At 31.7% G+C, this 24,446-nt stretch overlaps 2 protein-coding genes across 2 annotated transcripts; one reads left to right on the top strand and one right to left on the bottom strand.

Moving 5' to 3' along the window:
• Window positions 1-1,450: 1,450 nt before the first annotated feature.
• Window positions 1,451-24,223, bottom strand: LOC134706902 (uncharacterized). The gene is made up of 8 exons (XM_063566254.1): window positions 24,161-24,223; window positions 12,246-12,331; window positions 10,440-10,754; window positions 9,681-9,759; window positions 8,503-8,627; window positions 7,453-7,542; window positions 6,358-6,597; window positions 1,451-4,329 (listed from the first exon to the last, which is right to left on the bottom strand). Exons 2-8 carry the CDS (start codon window positions 12,310-12,312, stop codon window positions 4,160-4,162), a joined length of 1,086 nt encoding a protein of 361 aa, XP_063422324.1. The 5' UTR covers window positions 12,313-12,331; window positions 24,161-24,223; the 3' UTR covers window positions 1,451-4,159.
• Window positions 15,906-22,269, top strand: LOC134705692 (uncharacterized). The gene is made up of 2 exons (XM_063564413.1): window positions 15,906-16,353; window positions 22,253-22,269. Exons 1-2 carry the CDS (start codon window positions 15,906-15,908, stop codon window positions 22,267-22,269), a joined length of 465 nt encoding a protein of 154 aa, XP_063420483.1.
• Window positions 24,224-24,446: the final 223 nt, after the last annotated feature.

Below are 24,446 nucleotides of genomic sequence, written 5' to 3'. Positions count from 1 at the left end.
CAACACAAAATCACTGGAAAAGAGTGGAATATTTACCGCAGAAAAAGCTGGTTTGTATCTGATCACTGTATTCGTTCAAACCAACACCACCAGATATTCTTTCGATATCCTAAAGAACAACTACACAATAGCGGATGCGTTCTCATCTATGTCGGGCTATTACCAAACCACTTCGACGTCAATTATTGAACGATTGGAGGTGAATGACACAATATCATTATCACCAAGACACTTTCACATGTATGTATTTGGTGGTGAAGAATCTTGTCTCTCTATTCTTCAAGTTTAGTAGCATATGTTCTTAATCCCAGAGAACAGAACAAATGCGAGATTCAAAGATCAATGTATTAGATAGCAGCAGCGGACCTTGAAAAATATTTCCATTCTCATTTTTATTCAATATTTGTAATTTTAATTATTGATAATAAAAATTATATAAATAAAACTTCGGTTTCTTCCGTTCTGAATAGAATGTAACATTAAACGTCAAGCTTTGAACATTGACGACAGTTATTTGACATCTACCAACGATGTGGAGTGGTAGGGATGATTAGCTGGCATAGGGCACCTTTTTCAGAATCAGAATAAATAATCAGGTTTGAAAATTTAAATGCAGATTGTGATAAGATTGTTGATTACTGTTAGTTGATCATCTGATTATAAGTATCTACGATACCAAAATATTTACAGTTAGAAATGAAATAAATAGAGGAAGATGTAGTATGAGTGTCAATGAGACAACTCCCCATCTAAGTAACATTTTTTTTTTTAAAGTAAACCATTATAGGTCAAGGTACGGTCTTCAACACGGAGCCTTGGCTCACACCGAACAGCAAGCTATAAAGGGCCCCAAAAATTACTAGTGTAAAACCATTTAAACGGGAAAACCAATCTAATTTATATAAAAACGAGAAACACGTATGAACTTCATAAACAAGCTACTGTACATAAGATTCCTGACTTAGGACAGGTGCAAACATTAGACAATTTTATTGTTTTACATTCTATAAGTCAGGAGCCAATAATTCGGGAAGTCGTTGACTGCTTTTTGTTATATAACCTTTTCGTTTATTGATTTATCAGTATATATGTTAGGTCGTTGGCACTCAACAATCATCGGCAGGATCCGATATTCTCCTTCTATAACGGTACGGAATCGGCCCAGTTGTGACGGATGAGGTCGTTGGTTTACTTGTTGGTTGAATACCCAAATTTTGTTATTAAAACGGAAATATAAATAACTGTAAAAAAAAGTGTGAGGTTAAGCTAAGTAGAACCATCATTTTCCGAGAAATGCGTGTAACAAGTCATGAATATGACAATGATTTTCGATTCATTACGTTTGTTTTGATACAGTCCAGTGATAAGACACTGATTTCAATGTGTACGACATATGTATCTGGATCATTAGTAATGTGATACACTCCAAAAAAAAACCAAAGCCATTTTAAAAAACATTTTTTTAGTATTTAAATTCAAATTTTATTGTAAACAGTAAAATTGATAATGAAAATTTCGGAAACCCCACCGTCGTTAGATTAGATCAAACACCCGTCGTTAAAGTATGTATAGGCATTTATTGCTTTAAGTTATACATGTTATATGAAAGGTGTTACCTTTTTTCATCTTAGTCTCTTTTACTCATTATTGTACAACTAAAATAATGGGATTCGATTTCTACCTCATAGTGACATGTAATCGACCATTACACGGCATTGTGGAGGAGATAAGGTGACATAGGTTACACACATCATCATCCAGGTTTGTAGCTTTTGTATTTTACAAAAATACCAGACAGCCTAAAACAAAAGTAAAACCACAACAAACTTTTAGCTGAACATTAGTACCACGAGAACACCCTACAAATGGTGGGCCTGTCTGATTTTGGACTGTCAGTTTTCATGAACACTTATGTAGTTACTTCGAACATATATAGTCTTCAAAATAATTATGAATATTCAAGAGACATAACATTGATTGAAAAAGATGTCAGACAATTTCATAAGTTAGCGCCCTATTGGTGCATTATTACCAAAGGAAAAAAACGTCAAACATCATTTAACTCGCGCAAAAATTGACGAATCAAAATGCGATGAATTCCAGTCAACTACATGAACACATAAAAATATTTTCACTATGGATAAAAACTTTTGAAATATAGACACAGGAGTATCTGACGTCATTATAAGACTTGCTTAACAAATACTTTGTTTAGGGCACAACAGGTTAACATCCCATAACTGAAACCAACCATCAAATCAAAATCGCAGTACAAATGGTCATTAGCACAATTCAATGCAATCTTTATCTACCAGAAAAAAGTAAAATCACAAAAATACTGAACTCAGAGGAAAATCAATTTGGAAAGTCCATAATCACATGGCAAAATCAAAAAACAAAACGCATCAAAAACGAATGGACAAGAACTGTCATATTCCTGACTTGGTACAGGCATTTTCAAATGTAGAAAATGGTGGATTAAACCTGGTTCTATAGCGCTAACCCTCTCACTTTAATAACAGTCTCATCAAATTCCGCTACATTTACATGATGCGTTAAATAAACAGTCACAATTAATAAAATAGTCAAAATATGGGTACATCATGTTGATAACATGCGTGTACATGAATACTTACTACATGTATTACATAAATAAAAGGTATAAACAATCAAAAGTAGTAAATACAAATGAAGTTAAACATATCAATACGATTCCAACCAAATAGCAAAGATATTTTTAAAACAAATAAAATGCATCTGATGGAACACAAATCAACTCAAAGTAAGGTCAGTTATAAATAAACAATACCAATACTGGGTGTACACGCAATATTTTAAGGATAAATATGTACATTAGCATAACGGATTAAGATGATGCCCTAAACGTTGAATTGGGCATTAATACGGTACTTCCATTCAGGCATTGGTGTAATGTTAAGGGATTACACATGAATGTTTCCTTGTACAATGAGTGTAATAACATTTGGACAAAAAAAAGAATTTGCAGCTGCAAATTTATAATTGATTAAACGCTAAACAAAATATAAACACATTATCTGTTATAGAAGCCAAGCAAACTGTGAAGAAAGTTTTCTACCCGAAATCTTTGGCACGGATGGACGGTTTTCGAGCGGTTACTAGACCTGCTTTCATCGTTGTTAAGAATTAACCCTCATTACTACATAGACTTTTTTGTAAATTTTGTAAATTGGTTTATATAAATATGCACAGTATAAACAAAGATTTGTACAATAAACATGTAATACAAAATTCTTTCTTAACACTTTTATACCGTATCTGCTGCTTGACATACTCACACACAATCCTATCATGAACGAAAAGGTTGGAGTAAAAAAATTGCTCATAGAGGATAAATATTGTCCTTATTCTTTGATCACTTAAATGGCTTAATTTCAAGGTTGTATAAAGTTAACAACATATAATGGTAAAATAGTATGATTAAATACATAAGGGAGAAACCTTGAGTATGTTCATATGGTCTCAGAGTAATAGCTTTCATAAGGTGTTATAATGTTAAAATAGCATATAGCTTTAAACTTTATTCACGAATATACCATTACTACAATTATGATAAACAAAAAACAAAATGTGAAGTCAAAAAGCTAATAAAAAGTAAAATCACAAAAATACCGAACTTTGAGGAAAATTCAAATTGGAAAGTCCCTAATCAAATAGCAAAATGAAAATCTCAAACACATCAAACGAATGGACAACAACTGTAATTTTTGATTTGGCACAAGCATTCTCCTATGTAGAAAATGGTGGATCAAACCTGGTTTTGCAGCTAGCCAAACCTCTAACTGAGATTTTTTTTTACGAATTATCAAAATATTTTCAGTTTTGCACACAATTATATCCTGCATTTTTTATTACAGACTATTCATTTTCATACTGTCATACTTCCAGTTCTTACAAGGCCAGCCTTCTTTTTTTTTAAATCCATTCATATAATTCCTTCCGAAATATCTAAAAGTCTAACCCTTTATACTAATTCTAGTTATCTGTAGTTTTTATCATTACTTAGCATGTTGTTCAAGCTCAACGTTCTCAATTGCAAAAAAAAGTAAATTTTGGCAATCGTCGTTACAATTTGATGAAATTGTAATGAGCATTCGCCTTTATAATACAAAATTTTTAATTATAAGTGGGCACCATCTTGATATGGCGTTTGAACATTTCCAACATAATTATCTTTAACAAAACTGCACTGTGGAAACCATTTGGCATGTTCACTCATGGGATCGTCCCCTGACTTCCAATCTTTTAAAGCACCACCACAGTGGAAACAACGAACAAAATTGTCTCTTCCTGTAAGAAAAAAAGCTCACTTTTCTTTGACAATAATACACATATATATATGTTTGAGATTAATCAGGAAAATCTTAAAATGTTCAATTTATTTTTTAGGAAAAAAACATGAATTTGCAAAGTTCTATGACTACCATGATGGTTGTCTTTCTCTAATCCTAGTACTACAACTTTTATACATCTCTATGATAATAAAACCAATTATTTGTATTGGTTGGAAAATTTAAGAAATAATTTTCATAGAATTTGATGAGATATACTCAACTGCATTGAAGCGAAGTGGCAACAAATCCAGAATCTTTGAAAACGGTCTTGTTATTTGTCTTACTTTTAAAGATGGTCAACCTTTTCATTTTTGATTGAAGAGGAGACGTACAAAAAAGATACTACAAAGGTATCCGTAGGACTTTTATGGATTAAACTTGATCCCAAAAATTTGAAAGCCACGGGGTAGTAACACATGACAGGTAATCGACTGCAAAAATTGTCACTAAAGGGCAATCAGTCCAATCAGTAGTCGACTGACGATTTATCCCACATTGACTGAATTTTAAATCTTGTTTTGATTATAATGGTCGCTTCCTTAAGTTTTCAGCTATTTACTATCTTATTCGTGATAATAGGTGAAAATTCAAAAAAAACAAAAAAAAAACTAGTCACTAAAGCGCAATAAATCCAATAAGGAGTCTATTGCTCGAGTTAAAGCCATTTAAATTGATATTTTATAGTTTGTCGTTCTATGTTGTGATGTTACACTATTGTTTCAGATTAGGGTGAAGGTTTTCGTTGTTGATGTGGATCATGATTAAGTAAGTGTTTCTCGTTTCTCGTTTCTTATCTCGATTAGACCGTTGTTTTTCCCGTTTCAATGGTATAACATTAGTCATTACTGTGGCCTTTATATCTTGTTGTTCCATGTGAGCCAAGGCTCCGTGTTGAAGACTAATAGAGAGTTGTCTCATTGGCTCTCATACCAACTATGCTTATATCTATCGACTGACGACTTCATCTATGTTGACTTGTTTTGTTTTGACGATTTTCTTTTTTATCTTTTCAAAGGTTTACTGGCTACGATTTGTAAAAACAATATGATTTTATTTTTTCAATCAATAATGAAAGTAAAATAGTTAAATAACAATTTAAAAGCCAGTTTGTTTTGATTTGGTTAAAATAAGCTATGAAACAACGGTAAGGATTTATTCTCTGGCAATTCATGTGAAATTTTCAGTTAAATCCCTTAGCAGGAAATGGTAACGCATGAATTATGTATGTTCAGTTAATAAATAGAAAAAAGTGTCAACATCGAAATGGAATCAAGTGTAAACCATTTTATTGACTGATTCAATCCACAAAAACTCCTTCCTTTAAATGTAAAAACGATGATTAACAAATACATTTTACCTATTATATGAAATCAAATAGACCTAAAAAAATCCAATTCCACGAGTTCATTATCTATTTAAATATGTATTAGTATATAAAAAAAAAGAAGATGTGGTATGATTGCCAATGAGACAAAAATCCACAAAAGACCAAAATGACACAAACAATAACAATTATTTATTTCGGGTTATATGATCGTCGGCAGTCTTCGTCGGACACTACAATGGTTAATTAGATGGCGTCAAGACTAAAAAATACACACAAAAGGTTGATACATAGTATCGGGCCTATGTATTATAACTTATTTATTTTAGACTTTCTATAATCTGGATATATATACGTTCAAGTTTTATATGCATCAAATATGAGAATTTGAGTCAAATAAGTAAATATAAATTTGAAGCGCTCTTTTAATGCTTTTATCTATCTATTATAATATGTTTCTTTGTACTTGACAAGTAAAGTTACGGAAAAACATTTAGTTTATAATTAATAACCCATCATCTTGGTATTCGCTGTTAGAGAAATAGAAGAGAAGCGGTAAAATATATGTGAAACTACGAAGAAGCAGGTGCATTTTTATCACCCTTATGTTTATTTTCTATACTGCTTTAATACAATTGCAAAAACAAAGGTAATATTTACCATAAGAAAAGAATCCAGCTTTCGCCAATATTGTGGGCGATAATTCATGGCTAATACCGGTGAAACTCTTTCTTCTTAATTCTTCAGAACTAAAGGTGGGATATTTAGGCTTTGGTTTTCTGGGAGCATCAGTTTGTTCAGCGAGGACTTCTGTATAATCTTCATTCTTTGAATCTCTCATTATTTCATTTAACTCACTGTCATTTTTTAAATCGCCTTCAGTTAAATCATTTATCCTTCCTTTAATAATATCATTAGCCTCAATGCATGAAAATGGAAATATAACAAGACAAGACAGACATGCAATAACATTCGTTTAAACTTTACCTCATCAGTCCTCTGTTCATTATACAAAAAAATTATGTTTTCGAAAATATAGAAATTTCAAAAGAATAAATACAGTTTAAGATAACGTTTAACAAAAACAAAAATGAGTGTGGTGCAATATAAATTTCTTGATAACACGACACTTTTAAAGGATGAGATATCACAAATTATTTCATATTTTCATCGATTAGAGGAATTACTCAAATATGTATTTTTGAATCCCATATGTGTAATATTTTGTCAAAAATTGTTGCAAGCATTAGTTATCTTCATTATATTTTTTTCAAAATTTCACTCAGACAAATAATATTACTTAAGAACTACAAAATGTAATCATTTTTGCAGTGTTTAATATTTTTCTATCAGATTCTTTTTCTAGGGACAGTTCTCAATATTTCCTTTTTTCTCATTTAAGCGCTTTTCGATGTTGTTCGTCTTGTCTTTCTTTTTTCTACAGTGTCGTATATGTCTTTAAGAGTACTATGGTTTTTTTTCGCGAATACGGTCAATTTAATTTAATCACACTACATCTTCCTATAACTACATGTATTTACACTTTTTACTGATCGTGTCTTAATAGACGCTCAGTATATTAAACTTGTATCTGTACATTTCAATGAAACTTATAGTTTAAAAGGAAAAACTAAGTTAATTAGAACTTGAAGTACACAATGTATATGCCTAAAATTGAACACCTCGCATTGCTTTCGTCGTATAATAGATTGAAATTGGTAGTCTGGTATATTAACATATTGTGTATACACTCACCTTTTTCCTGTAAATTGTTTTCACTTGATTGTTTGGCCTTTTGCTTATCTTCTGAGGTCAAATTTTCGAGTTCTAGCGCGTTCTCAACATCTGCAAATAATCGAGAAATTTATACTGGATAGTGATTGACAAAACCTTCTTTGTTCTTTTTTTAAAATAATTATCCTGGAGAAATTAAAGCTTGAATTCAAAGCAATTGCAATACAACCCTCGACTAAAAACTAATATTTACAAGAGGCATAACTCTGGCAAGAATTGAGTTAAGAATTGTACACATGAGATCAGCACATATCTCAGACAAACTTGAAAATGCTTCCATAGCTGTATATATTATGTTTAACCTGTATATATTATGTTTAACCTGTATATATTGTGTTTAACCTGTATATATGTTTATTGTTTATTTCAATTTTGTTCTGTTATTATACCACTTCTGTTATTAATCCCAAACACAGTATATACGATGAAATAACAAATTTTATTTATCCATGAAACCAATTTGACGAGAAAAAAACCATTTCCAAAATGTTAACGGATTCTCTCAGCAATACTTTCGACGTTCTTTCTCATCGGAATGAAAAACAAATTTATAGGAAATATCAGGACGGGTTAAGGGAACGACAATTTAACTTTCCAGGGGGGATATCTTTTTTTTCTTTTTTTTCTTTTAATATTCTGATCCCCAATATGATGAAAAAAAATATTCTGGTCAAGCAGATGACAAAAAAATCATATTCTGAATGCTAATTCACCCAATACCTCACAGTGGTAGATTTTGAAAGGGAAAAAATCTGACTAATCGTGTCGAAAAACTAAATAAATATGTTCGCTTTGCGCGAAAAATATATTCAGTAAACCATGAAATTGAGGTCAAACTGTAATTTGGCAATAAAATTAAAAAGATCATAGGGAAAATGTGTACTTCATCAAAAACTGCTTCCAATGAACTCTCTACAATGTTTACACTAAAGTAAACTTTCAAAAGGTGCAATAATGATATCACAAAAATGTTGTAAAGTCTGTAGACCCATTTAGCAAAAGATATAATACCATTATCCGCTTGTCTCTTCTTTCTTCTCTGTTTACATAAAAACAGTAATGTATTCAACTTGGCATGTTTCCAGGCTACGATTATACTTATGCAAACAGCTAGAATTAAGACGACAACACATGGCCTGAAAGCATAGTTAAATAATTTGAACATTTGAAAATAATATTAAAATTAGAATATGTGGTATATTTGCAAATTAGACACATATGATAAAGACAACATATGCCAAAGAAGTTTTATCAACTATGGTTCATCGTACGGCCTTCAATGAGCAAAACCAATACCCATACATGTCTGCTTTTGAAGGTATCAATTGGTGCCCATAGGAATACATACAACCTATCAATAAACTTAATTGCCGAAACAAACATGAAAAGAATCAAGGAGAAAAGTAACAGCTTTGGTTATCTTAGCACACCTCCAGTAAGTATATCTAGCATATTTAGCTTTTTCATAAGAAAAGAAGGCTTTAAATGAGTTGCAACAAATATATTTGCTATTAAGATTTACCAAACGACAGTTTAATTGGAAAAAGTTTTGATAAGATTATGTGGAAGTGTAGTGTAAAGTGTTGAAAAATCAAAACTGTCAACATAATTAAAAAGACCATCAAAACCACATAATTTATCTAAAACATTCAAAGTATCTCCAAAAATACATAATTCCACTATTTGCATGTGTTTTATTATAAATGTTAATGACGAGTTATTTGATAAAAGTTAAGGAACTTCATTTTTGTAATTAAAAGCACTAAAATATCAGTTGGTTATTAACACTTACTAGAGGCCCGGGATGAAAGGATACTTTGCTGGGTTCTTTGAGTAGTTAATGAAACCAATACTAAGTAGGGATCTTCAAACGGTCAAAACATATTGATGTATATAGGTTTTTGCACTCTTCGAAATGTTTAGAGTATAAACGTTTGACTTGGTATTGTCCTCCTTCCTTTAATTGTCTGTCACGAATTTAAAAGCATTTCAAGGGATAGGGTTTTTTTTGTCGTGTAAGGAGAAAATGCAATCAATGTGCGTGCCGGAACGTACAACAAAACTTATTCGTTATCATGAAGATATTTTGATATCCTTTCAATGACTGAATATTCTGCAATGCAGTAAGAATTGTCACATTTATATTTTCTTCAGCATATAAAAGACAAATCTTTTAAATTTATACATACACAATAACATGGATATAGCTAGAACTTTTTTCTACGGGATTTTGTCCATTAGTATTTTTCTCGCTATCCTCCTGTTCATCTACAAGCCAAAAATAAAATGTTCAAACTTGCATATCTGACAAAAATATCATTTTTTCATGAAATACATTTACAATAATGATTCCTAAAATTCGACTGCCTAAATATTTTTAAATAGGTTCGACATGAAATCGACATAAATGATTCCAATTTATAAAAATCGTTTTGTGCTGGTCATTGAAACGGAAATCTCTTTTGATATAAAATAGAAAGAGACCCAATGGCATAGAAGTTAATAACCGTAAGCCATCGTACAGCCTTCTTCAATGAGCAAAATATATACCACATAGTAAGCTATGAGAGGTCCTGACATAATATTTGTTTGTGTGTTTGTCGTTTTTTACCACTAGTTTAGTTTCATTGGCTATATCATGTCATACAGATTTTTGTGCGGAGAAAATCGGACGACCCGGTGTGTAAGGAAAGTATATAAATGCTTCGTTCGTTCTAATATTTGTATAAATGATGACTTGCTACAATTCCCTTTCTTTTATTTCTTTCTTACTAATTTATATGTTTACTGAAAACTGCCAGTCTACTGATTGTCCTTGGAGAATGTCAGTATAATGGTATTCCCATAGTTATACCAGTAAAATTGTTAAAGGGGCAAAATTGAAAAGAAAAAAAACAAGGTAGCCTATATAAACAAATTTATTCGTCAGTATAGTATTGAATACATACCACTGAAAGCGTCTGAAGAATATAACATTTCACTATCCTCATCAAAACTGTAGGAACATTTGTAAGTGACATTCATATCTTCAACAGTTACATTTTTAATAACAAGTCCAAAGCCATTCTTCTCTATTGTGAAAATATATTTCGGGTTTTCAGAATTCTCGGCGGAATCTTTGTTTGACGATAACCATAAAGGCTTCTGTTCAGGCCCCCCAAACCATCGCTTTGTCATATTTGCAACACAACAATTGTCAACTTTACAGAATAGTTTAAGATTTTGGCCATAACTGTTAACCTTCTGTTGAACACTCCATTTTACTGTAAAAATAAAATAAAAGCAATATATTTCTGATTTATTCATGAAGAACTCATTTAATCTTCAAAATATTATACGGTCAGCATACCAAAAACGAGACCAAATTCAACGTTTTGTGTGTGTAGAATGCCGTATCCTTTTACTTGTTACAATCATAAAAGGTATAAAGTATTTGAACATGAAGAGTAATTGTGATGTTCAAAATCAGCTGCCTATTTATCAGACTAAATTACATATTTAATTCTAAAAACACTTAGAAACAATCGGGGCAGAACTATAATGTATATAAAAATCATAATTTTTATTTATTTACTTTAGAAATTCATATAAACCATAATATTAAGTTCTTGTCACTAAAGAAAAACTAGGTTGAAGATTATAATTTGGTTTCTTTGATACATATGACGGAGTTCTGTACTTATACATCCCATCATTGTGTTATTGTTCTATGATAATTTTCGTATTCTTGTCTTTCATTTTGCTAATGTACTTTGTCTATATGCTTTTCTGTGTTTCTTTGATACGTAATTGTGCTATTGTAAATTTTGTAATCTTGTCTTTCATTTTTGCTAGTGTGCATGCATTGTCTATGTGCCTTCTTGTGCTTCTCTGTTACATATTTGTTTGTTTTTATATTGATTAAGGTTGTGTGGCACAATATTGGCTGCTGTGCCTCTATTTTTTACTTGTTTGCCCGTTGTGTCTGTTTCTTGGTTCTCGTGTCGTTGCCAACTGTCATACAATTGAGAGGATCAGCTAGCTATATAAAACCAGGTTTAATCCACTGTTTTCTACGAAAATGCCAGTACCACGTCAGGAATATGACAGTTGATATTTATTCATTTGATGTGTTTGAGCTTTTGATTTTTCTATCTAATTACTAGGTACTTTTCGTTTTGAATTTTCCTCGGAGTTCAGCTTTTTTGTGTTTGACTTTTTGCATTAAATCTCTTAGTTATGTCCTAGACTTTGTTATATTGATTTTCATATGAAAACGGGTGTATATCGTCAACCATCCCAAATAAATTCAATCTTATTGAAATACAAATCCTCTGTCCAAGCTTTGCTTTCAAGATTTGAACACAAAGCATAGACACATGTAGGATCTATAATGTAATCAGATTGAAGTAAATTGTACACGTCTGTCTTTCTTCTTACTGCATATGTTGTTGAAGAGGACAACCTGTTAAAAACGTGTGTTTCTTTGTGAAAAGTGACTTGTGATGGAGTGTTGTCTCCGTCATTGGCACCCATACCACATCTTCTTATTTGTATCTGCAAGATACATAAAGGCAACTGTAGTATACCGTTGTTTAGCAGTCATAAATCAAAACCAGTTGAATATTTTAAGAATAATCTAATAAGATGTTCAGGCTGAAAAGAGATATATAAGTTAAAAAATCTTAATGTGTATGCCAAAGCATAGTCCGAGAAAGCTTGGAATACATTTAACGCAAGTAGTATTAGCATCTCAGTCATTGTCCGTAACTTACCTTCTGCTAGACAAAAGAAAACATTTCCCAGGAATAGAATAATAACAAGCTGTTGCATATGTGTCATGTTTTAAGGAAAACTTTACCTACAAAATATATATTCAAAATGTATTATTCAAAATAAAAACTTGCACAGCCACAGCATAACCATCTTCGCTAGCCAAGGGTTACGATCCACTCCCGCTCTCTTGAAGAGCGGGAATGGATCGTAACCCCTCTCTTGAAGAGCGGGAGTGGATCGTAACCCTTGGCTAGCGAAGATGCAGCATAACAGGACAGCAAAAGGACATTGTATATTTGGTTTTAATATGATTGTATGTGTAATGACATCGGCGCGGATATCTACGTTTTCATTGTATTCATCTAACATTGTTTGTGTGAAAAATATAGAGGGTTTTTATTTTTGCTTTAAAGAAAAGTCTGTATCGTGTATCTCTACCCATTTTCAACATTTGACAATTGACTCTAAATGAGGATCATAAATATACTTTCATACCATCATGATTTGGTTTCCATAATGGAATGATGGTGTCACTGTTGACAATAAATATCCATAGCGAATGTAACACTAACCGAAGTTTGCATACGAAATTTCAAACTAGAGGCTCCAATGAACCTGTGTCGCTCATCTGATATTTTATAACCGTTGTACTTTTGCTTTTGTTTTAGAGATTCAGTCAAAAACTGCATTTTTCTTTCATGTTCTATTTTTAGCCATGGATGTCATGTTGGTTAGCAGGCAGGGTCAGCAGACATATTTTTTAACTACATACCATAATGCTGATTGTGGCCAAGTTTGGATAAATTTGTCTCAGTTGTTTCGCAAGAAGACTTTTGTAAAAGATAACAAACATTTATAAAAAATTGTTAAAATCTGACTTAAAGGGCAATAACTCCTTATGAGGTAAATTTACCATTTTTATCATGATGACTTATTTGTAGATCTTACTTTGCTGGAAATTAATGCTGTTTACAGTTTATCTCTTTCTATAATAATATTCAAGATTATATACAAAAACTGCAATATTTCTATAAAACTACTAGTTTAGGAGAAGCAACCCAACAACAGTTTGGTAGAACAATCTGAATTTTTCAGAACAGATAGATCAACTTTGCTGTCAATGTTTTAGTTTCAGAGATATGACAAAAACTGCATTTAACCCCTATGTTCTATTTTTAGTCTCGTCGGCCATTTTGGTTGGCAGACGGGTTCATTGGACACATTTTTTTAAAACTGGATACCCTTATAATGATTGTGACCAAGTTTGCTTAATAAATTTGTCTCAGTAGTTTCAGAGGAAAGACGGGGTATTCTGACTCTTATTCCAAAGAAAGATAAAGATAGAACACTCTTGTCGAACTGGCGACCTCTTTCTCTCTTAAATTTTGATTACAAATTATTAGCCAAGGTTATTGCGGAAAGAATGAAATTATTTCTTCCGAAACTTATAGATCTGGATCAGACAGGATATGTGGCTGGTAGATATATTGATGAAAATCTACGACTAATTGCTGATATTATATTGTTTACTACTTTAAAAAATTATCCAGGGCTTATATTACTAGTCGATTTCGAAAAGGCGTTTGATACGCTAGAATGGAAATTTATTCAAAAAGCATTGGCTTGTTTTAATTTTGGTAGCAAGTTCTTAATAATGGGAGATTATAATTATCCAGAAATAAACTGGGATAGTTGGAATTCACCAGGTGATAGTACAGAAAGTAATGAATACAGATTTTTAGAAAATCTACAAGAAAATTTCTTATTTCAACATGTTACAAGACCAACAAGATGGAGAGGCACCAATACACCACATACCCTGGACCTGATTTTAACCAATGAGGAGAATATGGTCTCAAATTTAGAATACCAAAGTCCACTAGGAAAAAGTGATCACTGTACCATGAAATTTGACTTCAATTGCTACACAAATATTAATAGCAAACCTAAATTAATTAAATTATTCAGTAAAGGAAACTACATAAAAATAAAAGAAGAATTAAATAAAATTAAATGGCCAGAATTACTACAGAAAGAAAATGATATAAATGAAAACTGGAAATCAGTTTTAAGTATAATTCAAGATATGGACAAAAAGTATATACCAACAAAAGAAAGGAAACAAATCGGTAGAGGGAAAAATAATTTCCCAATGGACAAGAGCACCATAGATAAAATTAAAAGGAAAAACATCCTGTCAAAAAAGATTACCCATAATAACGACCCAGAAGTGAGGAAGGAATACAATAAGATAAGGAATCAAGTAAAAAGTAGGGTAAATAAGTTGAAGAGGGAATATGAGAAAAATCTATCACAAAAAGCTAAAGAAAACCCTAAAGCTATCTGGAGCTATATCAAGTCAAAAACAAAAACCAAAGAAGGAATAGGGGACTTACATTTGGATACAGAAGACACAAAATCAGATAAAACGGAAGATAACAGCAAAAAGGCCAAATTACTAGTAGAATACTTTTCCAGTGTCTTCACAAAGGAACCTGACGGCGAGGTACCATCACCAACGCCTGTATTAGTAATTAATGATATGCCATATCAAAAAATTAAGGAAGAAGTAGTGCTGAAGCATTTAAATGCATTAAAAATAGACAAATCTCCAGGGATGGATAAACTACACCCCAGACTGTTAAAAGAGATCGCTGAATCATTGGCAAAACCTCTATGTATCATTTATAATCAATCACTTGAAAGTAAGACCGTACCTAACGATTGGAAAAATGCTATGATAAGTGCAATATTTAAAAAGGGTAATAAGTCACTAGCCAAAAACTATAGACCAGTCAGTTTGACATCAGTAGTATGTAAAATAATGGAGAAAATATTACGTGAATTTATAATAGAGCATATGAAAAAGAACAACCTATTCTCTAAAAAGCAATATGGATTTATTGCAGGAAGGTCAACTGGTCTCCAATTATTAGAAGTGATTGATAAATGGACAGAGGCACTAGATCAAGGATTAGACATAGACTGCATTTATACAGACTTTATGAAGGCCTTTGATAAGGTACCACATAAAAGATTAATAGCCAAAATCAAAAATCTAGGTGTCCATGAAGATATAGTAGGGTGGATAACGAGCTTTTTAGAAGATAGGAAACAAAAGGTCGTAGTGAATGGTGAAGAGTCAGACTGGGCTAACGTTACATCTGGGATACCCCAAGGATCAGTATTAGGACCACTCCTATTTGTTTTATATATAAATGATCTCCCAGACCAAGTAGATTCTGATGCATACCTATTTGCAGATGACACTAAGATCTTCAGAATAATTAAAACACAAAATGACAGACAAATTTTACAAGAAGATCTTAATAAGATGGAATCCTGGAGTGACAAATGGCTACTAAAATTTCACCCAGAAAAATGCAAATATATGAAAATAAGTAAGAAATCTAATAGCACTGACCATCCACCAATCTATAGCCTACTAAATCATCCTATAGCACAAGTTAAAGAGGAAAAAGATATTGGAGTTCTCATTGATGCAGAACTCACATTCGAAAACCACATTAGTGAAAAAGTGAACAAAGCAAACTCCATATTCGCAGTTCTTAGAAGAACATTTAAATACCTGGTATAGAGACATTCATGCCACTATACAAAACCATGGTTAGAACACACCTAGACTCTGCCAGCTCAGTATGGTCCCCATACAAAAAGAAAGATATAGACAAAATAGAAGGTGTCCAAAGAAGGGTAACAAAACAACTACCAGGGCTAAAAGACATCAGCTACCCAGAGAGACTAAAAAACTAGGCTTACCTACATTATCCTATAGGAGAATAAGAGGAGACATGATCGAAACCTTTAAAACAATGAACGGATACTACGACAAAGAAGTTAGCTCATTTTTAAGAAAGGCAGACGATTCTCAACAAAGATGTAGTAGTAGGACCAACAGTAATAAAGTAGTTCATCAAAGATTCCAATCTAATATCCGTAAACACTCTTTCTCTGTTAGAATTGCTAAAACCTGGAACAAACTACCAGATAAAATAACAAAGTCACCATCGATAAATGCATTCAAAAATCGACTAGACAAATATTGGTCAGACGAAGAATTATATGCCAGCTATGCTGGCACTTATGGTAGAAGCATCGTTTTAGGACAAAGAACGATAACTCTTGCTAGACGACCCATCTGAAAAGTTTCGTCACTCTCGTTAAATCTCGTACGATTATTTTTTATTAATGGCTGCCAAAATTCTCGTTCAATCGCGATCTTGTGAAAACAGGCAGAACGGAACAAATTCGATGTTAAATACGACATGAATTTTTATTTGTTTGCAAAAACAAGAATTCAGAAATGTTGGCTACTTGCGTAGCTTATTTAAATTTTATTGTACCACGGAAATTACCGAAGTTATGACAACAACATCCGACGCCATGTTTCGTCTGCTTCAACATTCCATTATCAGTGAGGTCAAAGCAAATGTCCTAAATAATCACAGGTACTTCATTCAAAAGTCACAAAATCATAGTTAACGATAACATATTTCGCGTAAAAGTTCCGTCCAGCCATGGGAACACAGAAAAAAACCTCTGCAAGCAATATATTTCGCATTTCTTTTTACAAATTGACCATGTCGGACATGCGGGGTAAACTCCGGTGCACTGCTTGACCATGACTCCTTATGTTCATCTGCCACATATCATTATTCCCCACACCAAGGAACAGTCATAATTATACAGTTGAATGTGATCACGGTTATTCATGTAGTCAATGGCGAATCCAGCATTTTTCATAAAAAGGGGGGGGCTGACGGGGCGCTCCAGTCATGATTCAGTTATTCCTTATATAATCATCATTTTTCCCCCCAAGAAAAGGGTCTCCCTCTGGATCCTTTGGTAGTCCACAGACTAATTCAAAACTTAACAAAAGTTAAAACATTCAAATAATTCACAATCTTCTTATTCTGTACTTTCTATTAAAATGGCAAACTCTCAAGACATCTTTTCATTGATTATATCACACCTTATACAGTCCCAGGAAATGGAAACTGTTTTGTTTTCTCTCTCTAAGTTGAATCATAAAAGGAGACTTGAGTCTAAGTAGTACATTTAGAACTGACTACTGTATAGATTGTATGCTTCAATATTGTCCAAAATTGGATTTTATGGGAAGATGGAGTTATTATGATAACACATGAGAATAAACCATGATGTGTATATAGGGCATGTTACTTGGAAGCATGTGGGCTACATACTTTAAAATTCAAGCTGCAGCAGTCGCCTGCATATTTTATGCATCAGTTTATCCCTGATCAAAACATTTTCACTCTACCAAGTACTTTATCACTATATCACTATCAGGTTCACATTTCAACCTATTTAGCAATACACACTTATGATATAACATCACAGTACAAAAATTGTACTCAGTAACCAAATTGCACCTATTCAACAAAAAATACCTGCAAAAAACTTACAAGTTTTGTTTCACCATGTGAAATTATCTTATTATCATCTTTTTACTCTGGTACATTAATTAATAAGTGATAGATTTCTCATAGAAGAAATTTAAAGGTCTGAGTGACTATAAACTATACAGAGAACAATACCTGTTGTATTTGTTCAATGGGACAATAGAACTGCAAAAAGTTTAAATGGACAGGTAACTATCAGGTGAATCTATGGAAAGGTTCAATTGGGTTCCAATAAAATGAGCAAATTAAATGTGTTACCATGAACATCCTTTTCTTTCAAAAATAATAGTTACAGCATGAAATAAAACAAAATCTCTTTTTATATCCCAGTTTAAAGGATTTGAAATTAACCATACATGTAAGGCCATAATAAAAAATAGGTTTGTTTGCCCAAATGCTACCTACCCAGAAAAAAGCTGCCTACTCAAATTATTTTATTGTCCTGATTTGAAGAAGTTTTTTTTTAATCAAATAGGCATGAAGACTAATAAATATCTGATACTTTAATTTCATTTTTTGAATAAAAAAAAGAAAATGCCTACCCACCTACCCACTGTCTCAACTTTGGGTAGGGTTTGGGCAAGCCAAAATATTTTTAAGTGTGGCCCAAAGATGTATGGAATTTGGGTACTGGTCTCATTACAGGATCATGGATTGTTTGGATGTTATTTCAAACTAATTTTTCAATGACTCTACATGGACTCAAAATTAAATTGGTATTACTCTATTGTAAACAAGGGAAGTCTACAAAATAAGCACAGAATAAACTTTTGTCTGGTACATAAAAAAAAGTTTGGTAAAAAAACCTGACAATTTAGGTAAAATTAGGGTAATACTATTCTCATGTTAGCAAATTTATTTTCATGACCCCCAAAAAAAAAGTACAGACCTAAAGGCAATAAAATGCTTTGCCATGCACAGCCTGATACGACCGCAGATGTATATTGAGCATATAAATAACACCAAATTTTTTTATGTCAGTTGAAATCAAACATATTTTTAATTTTGGATCCTTTAAACTTCAATATGGACTAATTTGAAAACAGGCACAAGTAGACCCACATATTTCTATTCAGCAGAAGTCTCAAACTACATGTACATATCTCCTTAATTCCATTTGATAGTAAGTCCTACTAACTATTGAAAATGTGTACATTTAATTTTTTTCTAGCTCCTCTCGTGTGAAAGCAGAACCTTTTTGGTCACCATTTATGTGTTGCATCTAAATAAGAATTGTAACACTTTATAGTGACTGAACAGGTTAAACAAATACTTCTTAGGAAACAGAAAAAGAAGACAACTTGAAACAGCACAGCCATGCCAGTATATGTATGTATAAAACTCAGATCAGAATAGCATGGACAATGTGTTAGTTCTATGTCCTTGTGAATTTATTGTGAGGAAAGTTATCAATGATTCTGCAGATAATGCAATTTATTCAAGTGTTTTGTACATTGCTGTTCAAATTTTCACACAATCAGTGAAACATTCAAACAAGCTAAACTGAATTTTTATTACTGAAAGTTTCAAACATTGACAAATGTTTTATTTACCAAATAACTCATGTGTTTCTGTGAAAGAAAAAAATCATGTGCAATTTTTGGAATTAAAGGGAAAGAAGATCCTTTTCTCGCTCTGGTGCATGTCAATTGTGAATATATACTTACGGTTACCAAATATATTTTCTTTATCATGATACTCACATCAACATTATCAAGAAGTACATGTACATCATAGGAAAAATGCACAGACTACAGATAAAATGTTTAAAACACCATATTTTGAGTGCATCTCCTGCCAAATCTGTACTAGATGAGTATAATTGATGTAAATAAGGTAATTTTTGGAAGAAAAACCCAAAATAAAAAAATAAAAATACCCCCAATAATGTACTATAACCCCAAAATCAATTCTTATCTTCCTTTTGAGTTTTGTGTAGGAACCTCCTGGTAAAATTTCATGGAAATCCATTTACTTAACTCAAGTTATTGTCTGAAACCAAATGTGTTTTTTTTAACATGCTTGTATTTCCCATTTCCATTCTCAATTTTTTTTTGCTATCATATAAGAACTTGAAAAGTAAGCTACATTATGTACATGTAACAAAAAAAATATATGCAAGAAATGACATAAAACTGACTCTGAATTTAATAGTACATGTCAGATATTGATGTAGAACTCACAAACTGAAGATGATCAGAAATACAAATGTTTTTATTCGAGTCAGATTTTTTTTTACCGAAGCCATTCAGCACTATCATTTAAATTTTTTTAGTCAAAATTTAACACTAGTATTAAGGTTTATCATAACAAATTGGCAAATACAGTCTTATTATCACCTAAAAAATACTTTGTACAGACTGACATGTGTGGTTTGGGAAGTTTTTATGTTTTTAGATATATAAAAGTTAAATTTAAATTGCATATCTGAAAGATAAAATCATTTTTGGCAAAGATCTGGATTCAAAATATTTTTTTGTCCTATGCTTTTTTATTCATCAATTTGGGAATCAGAATATTTTTTTTCAAGAAAAATAGCATTTTCCATCTGAACTTATAATTTTATTTTAGACATAAACAAAACGTTACTGTAGCCTTGGACATTCGTTCTGAACATGCGTGAAATATTTGCCACTGAACGTTAAACAACCAACAACCAATCAATATCTAGGACATTATAAAGCTGGCATTTAAGGTAGCGCCTTCCTCATATTACTATAATGACTATAGAGCAGAAATATCCGGAAGTCACGGTCAAAATAGTATAAGAAACACATTAAACTACGAGTCTGGTGAAGAGGAACCTTGAGGGATCCTGTACTGGAAATCAACTATAAGTAACTATAAGTAAGTAAGTTCCGGAAATGGGTCTTAACTTTATACTCAAATATATCTAGTCTTGTCGTTAATAATGGATTTAGTTCTAGTCCGTTCAAAATTGAGAGAGGTGTTCGACAAGGGTGGTGTCCTTTGTCTCCTTTTTATTTATTTTGGCCGTTGAACTGCTGGCAATAAATATTCGTAAGAACAACCATATATCAGGTATAAAAATTGGGGATACTGAAATAAAAATTTCACAGTTGGCTGATGATACCACTTGTTTTTTGAAAGATGTATTTTCTGCGCAAATTTTATTAGATTCCTTTAATGATTTTGAGAAGTGTTCAGGGTTAAAAGTCAATTTTTCGAAAACCGAAGCAACATGGATTGGAAGAAATAAATTTAACAAAGAAGGTTCCCTTCCTATTAAATGGACAGATGGTTTTAAAACCTTAGGTTTAAAATTTAACGCTTTTGATGAAATGGTTTGTTCTAACTTAGATACATGCATAGAAAAAATGGAATCAATTATTAAAATGTGGAGGATCAGAAACCTTTCATTGATCGGTAAAATCGTAATTCTTAAATCACTTGCAATATCGAAGCTTATTTATGTCATTTCATCTACACATGTACCAAGATCTTATGTAATTAAAATACAAAGGGACATTAATAACTTTTTATGGAATGATAGTACTCCGAAAGTTAAATCGGAAGTTATTCAAAAGTATCCTAGCGAGGGGGGACTGAAAGCACCAAATTTTGAAGTACAGCTGCTATCCTTTCGTATCATGTGGGTAAAACGATTTTTGTCAGAACATGACTCTAAATGGAAACATGTTTCCAAAACATTCTTTTCCCTTTTTGATTTAGAGGATTTATTTATGAGCAGATGTGAATTTGAGTTTTTAAATTTAAAAGCACCTCTTTTTTACATAGAAGTGCTATCTGCTTGGAAACGTTTCAAGGGTATTTTCATCCCGTTAAATGCATTTCATGTTAGAAAAGAATTTATTTGGTTCAATCCGTTTATCAAGGTTAACAGAGCGAGTATTTTTTACAGATCTTGGTACACGAAAGGCATAAGGTTCATTAATGATATTGTAGATGATAAAGGCGAATTTTTGTCTCATGACGCTATTAACAAAAAATATAATTTGAATGTTACTTTTGTAGACATTCTTTCTATTAAACTTGCTATACCACGTGACTGGAAAGATTTGTTATTACAACAACACATGTCACCTAAGAGCAACTCTTTTGGATTCGTTTTTGAGCATGAGAATAAAAAAATGCCTATTAGCAAATTATATACTAAAGATGTATATTCACTTTTTATCGATCGGGTAAGTGTTTCTCCTATTTCACAACAAAGGTGGGAAGAAAGTTTTAATATAGAAATTAGTGACGAAAAGTGGAACAATATTTATTCACTAGCTTTGAAATGTACTATTGAAAGCAAACTACAAGCTTTTCAATATAAAGTGTTACACAGAATAGTCTCACATAATTATCTCCTTGAAAAATATAAACTTTCTTTAACTAAAGAGTGTGCCAGTTGTAAAGAAATAGAAACTATAGAGCATAAATTTTTTGAATGTATAGAAATAAAACGATTTTGGAGAGAATTTTCTAATTGGTGGCATTTAGTTTTTGGAGTAAAAATATTTTTAAATAAAGACAGTGTCATTTTTGGTATATTGAATTCTGATAACTTAGTGTTAAAATATTGTATTTTACAGGCAAAATATTACATTAATCATGTAAAGTACACACAATTAGACAGATTGTTTATATCTGTGCAAGCTTTTCTCAAATTTTTGAAAAAACGTCTGGAGATATTAGAATATTTATATCTTTCTAAAGACAAGCACGAGTCATTTGTCGACAGATGGAGGGAATTTATGGAAGTTATTAATTAAATTTTATTCTCGATATGATCGTGTATATTTAATGTATTCCAAAGTATCTTTTACTTGTATCATATACCGATTATTCACATCATTTACTTGTATTTGTTTTAACTATGTCTTATTCGTAAAATGTCAATAGTATGACTATGCCATATGTCAATCACTTATATATTGTTAAAATGTATGTATGTATGTATGCACTGTAGTTTGAACACCAAAAAGATCAATAAAAAATTAAAAAAAAGTTTCAGAGGAAAAGATTTTGGTAAGATTACAAAACATTCCAAAAAATTGTTAAAAAATTACTTTAAAGGACACACAAAAAAACAATATTTAAATCCATATCGGAATTAACAACTCAATCTAATTAAAATATTGATCTCTGATTTTGTTATACTTCATATGAGTCTCATAATGTAATATAACGAAATCATAGATCAATACTTTAATTATATTGATTAACAAGTTACCTGACATTGTCATGTCGATCTCAAAGACATGTTGGCTATCTGACAGTTGTCAGTTGTTAATTCCAATATAGATTTTAATATCGGTTTTTTTCTTTCTGTTTCACGATTTAATTATTTTCAGATGTAGATATAAAAATATCTTGTAAATCCCTATATCTTTGATCAGCAATAATTTGTTTCCTATGAAACAAAATTGGTGCAGTCAGTGAAATTATAAACCCAAATGTTCTGTTAATTTTGTGTTTCGTCTCGTTTGACCACGACCTCGTTTTATAGTGCATTGGCCACTGCCAGATTTCATGGTTTTTGTCAGGTTTATCAGATAATATTATGACCATAAGCAATATGTCATATTTGAGTGTATGTAATGATTGTAAGGTTTACATGTCAGTCTGACAGGATTCATATGACCTTGACCTCATTTCCACGGTTCATTGGTCAACGATAATTTTTCGCGTTTTTATAAGTTTATTCAATACTTTCAGAAATAGGTCAACTGTATTAATTTTGGTGTACTGATTGAAAAAAAAATACATCTGTCTGTGATGGTTTAACTGACCTTGACCTCATTTTCACGGTTCATTGGTCAATAGTATATTTGGTTTTCATGTACTATAGCTATATAAGCAATATGGCCACTATATTCGGTATAGAGAATGAGTGTAATGTTTACATGTCTGTGTGGCATGATTCATCTGATTTGACCTCATTTTCCTGGAGATCATTGATAATGTTAAGTTAAAATGATATTTGTAGTTAGACCTTTATATTCAATATGAATTCAATCATATATATATGTAAAGCAGGCGAATCGTTTCAGCATTTGTGCTCTTGATGTTGTGAATATACCTAGGTCCTTATTAAAACATGAAACTACTTTTGAGTCTATTTGGGATTTTTATTTCCTAAACAGACCCGATGTTTTCAAGCTTGTTGGTGAGCTCTCAAATGATTTCAATGACATCGGCATCTAGTTGGTTATGCAGAGGATCTTGATACGTTTGTGAAGTATAGATCTATAGGTGCTTCAGTAATGCAGGCATTTTATTATAGATATAAAATGCATCTAGAATGAACCATCGGCTCGCCATGAACAATCACTTATAGATCATTATAGCACTATATGGACGCAGTTCCACATACTGTACATTTATCATACGCTTGTATTACTCTAAACTTAAACCCGGTTTTTGTGTTCAGATTAATGTTGAATCGATTGTTTTATTATGATTAGTATTTGCAGTTTGGGGAGAAAAGTGGAACTTACCATTAATCTCACAATACGAAAGTTAATGTCTCGTAAATTCCATTGTCTATTCATAGTTGTTTTTGGGGTTTTTGATTTTACTATAAATAGACTTAAAACAGTATACATGTCATGTTTTATTTAAATCACGGTACATAATTTACACACGACTTTTTTTTTTAAATCTATACTACTGTGTTTTAATAAATCGGCATCTAAAGTGATACAGCATATAGAGTATTATAAAGCGAATTTTGAGATGTATAAAACTCTGAGGGCATAAAATGTAATGAAAAATGATATTTAA

This window comes from Mytilus trossulus, chromosome 2 (genome assembly GCF_036588685.1).
Source record: "Mytilus trossulus isolate FHL-02 chromosome 2, PNRI_Mtr1.1.1.hap1, whole genome shotgun sequence".
In the NCBI taxonomy this organism is placed as follows: domain Eukaryota; kingdom Metazoa; phylum Mollusca; class Bivalvia; order Mytilida; family Mytilidae; genus Mytilus; species Mytilus trossulus.
Note: the sequence above shows the minus strand (reverse complement) of the source record. Positions and strands in the feature narration are given on the sequence as shown.

What these genes read in the sequence shown, in the direction of transcription:
- LOC134706902 (XM_063566254.1), bottom strand. Translation starts at nt 12,312, where the DNA reads ATGACACATATGCAACAGCTTGTTATTATTCTATTCCTGGGAAATGTT. An exon ending in TTCTTCAGACGCTTTCAGTG is followed by an intron (nt 9,760 to 10,439) that starts GTATGTATTCAA and finishes TTTGGCTTGTAG; the next exon opens with ATGAACAGGAGGATAGCGAG. An exon ending in GAAGAGACAAGCGGATAATG is followed by an intron (nt 7,543 to 8,502) that starts GTATTATATCTT and finishes GATTATTTGCAG; the next exon opens with ATGTTGAGAACGCGCTAGAA.
- LOC134705692 (XM_063564413.1), top strand. Translation starts at nt 15,906, where the DNA reads ATGGTCCCCATACAAAAAGAAAGATATAGACAAAATAGAAGGTGTCCA.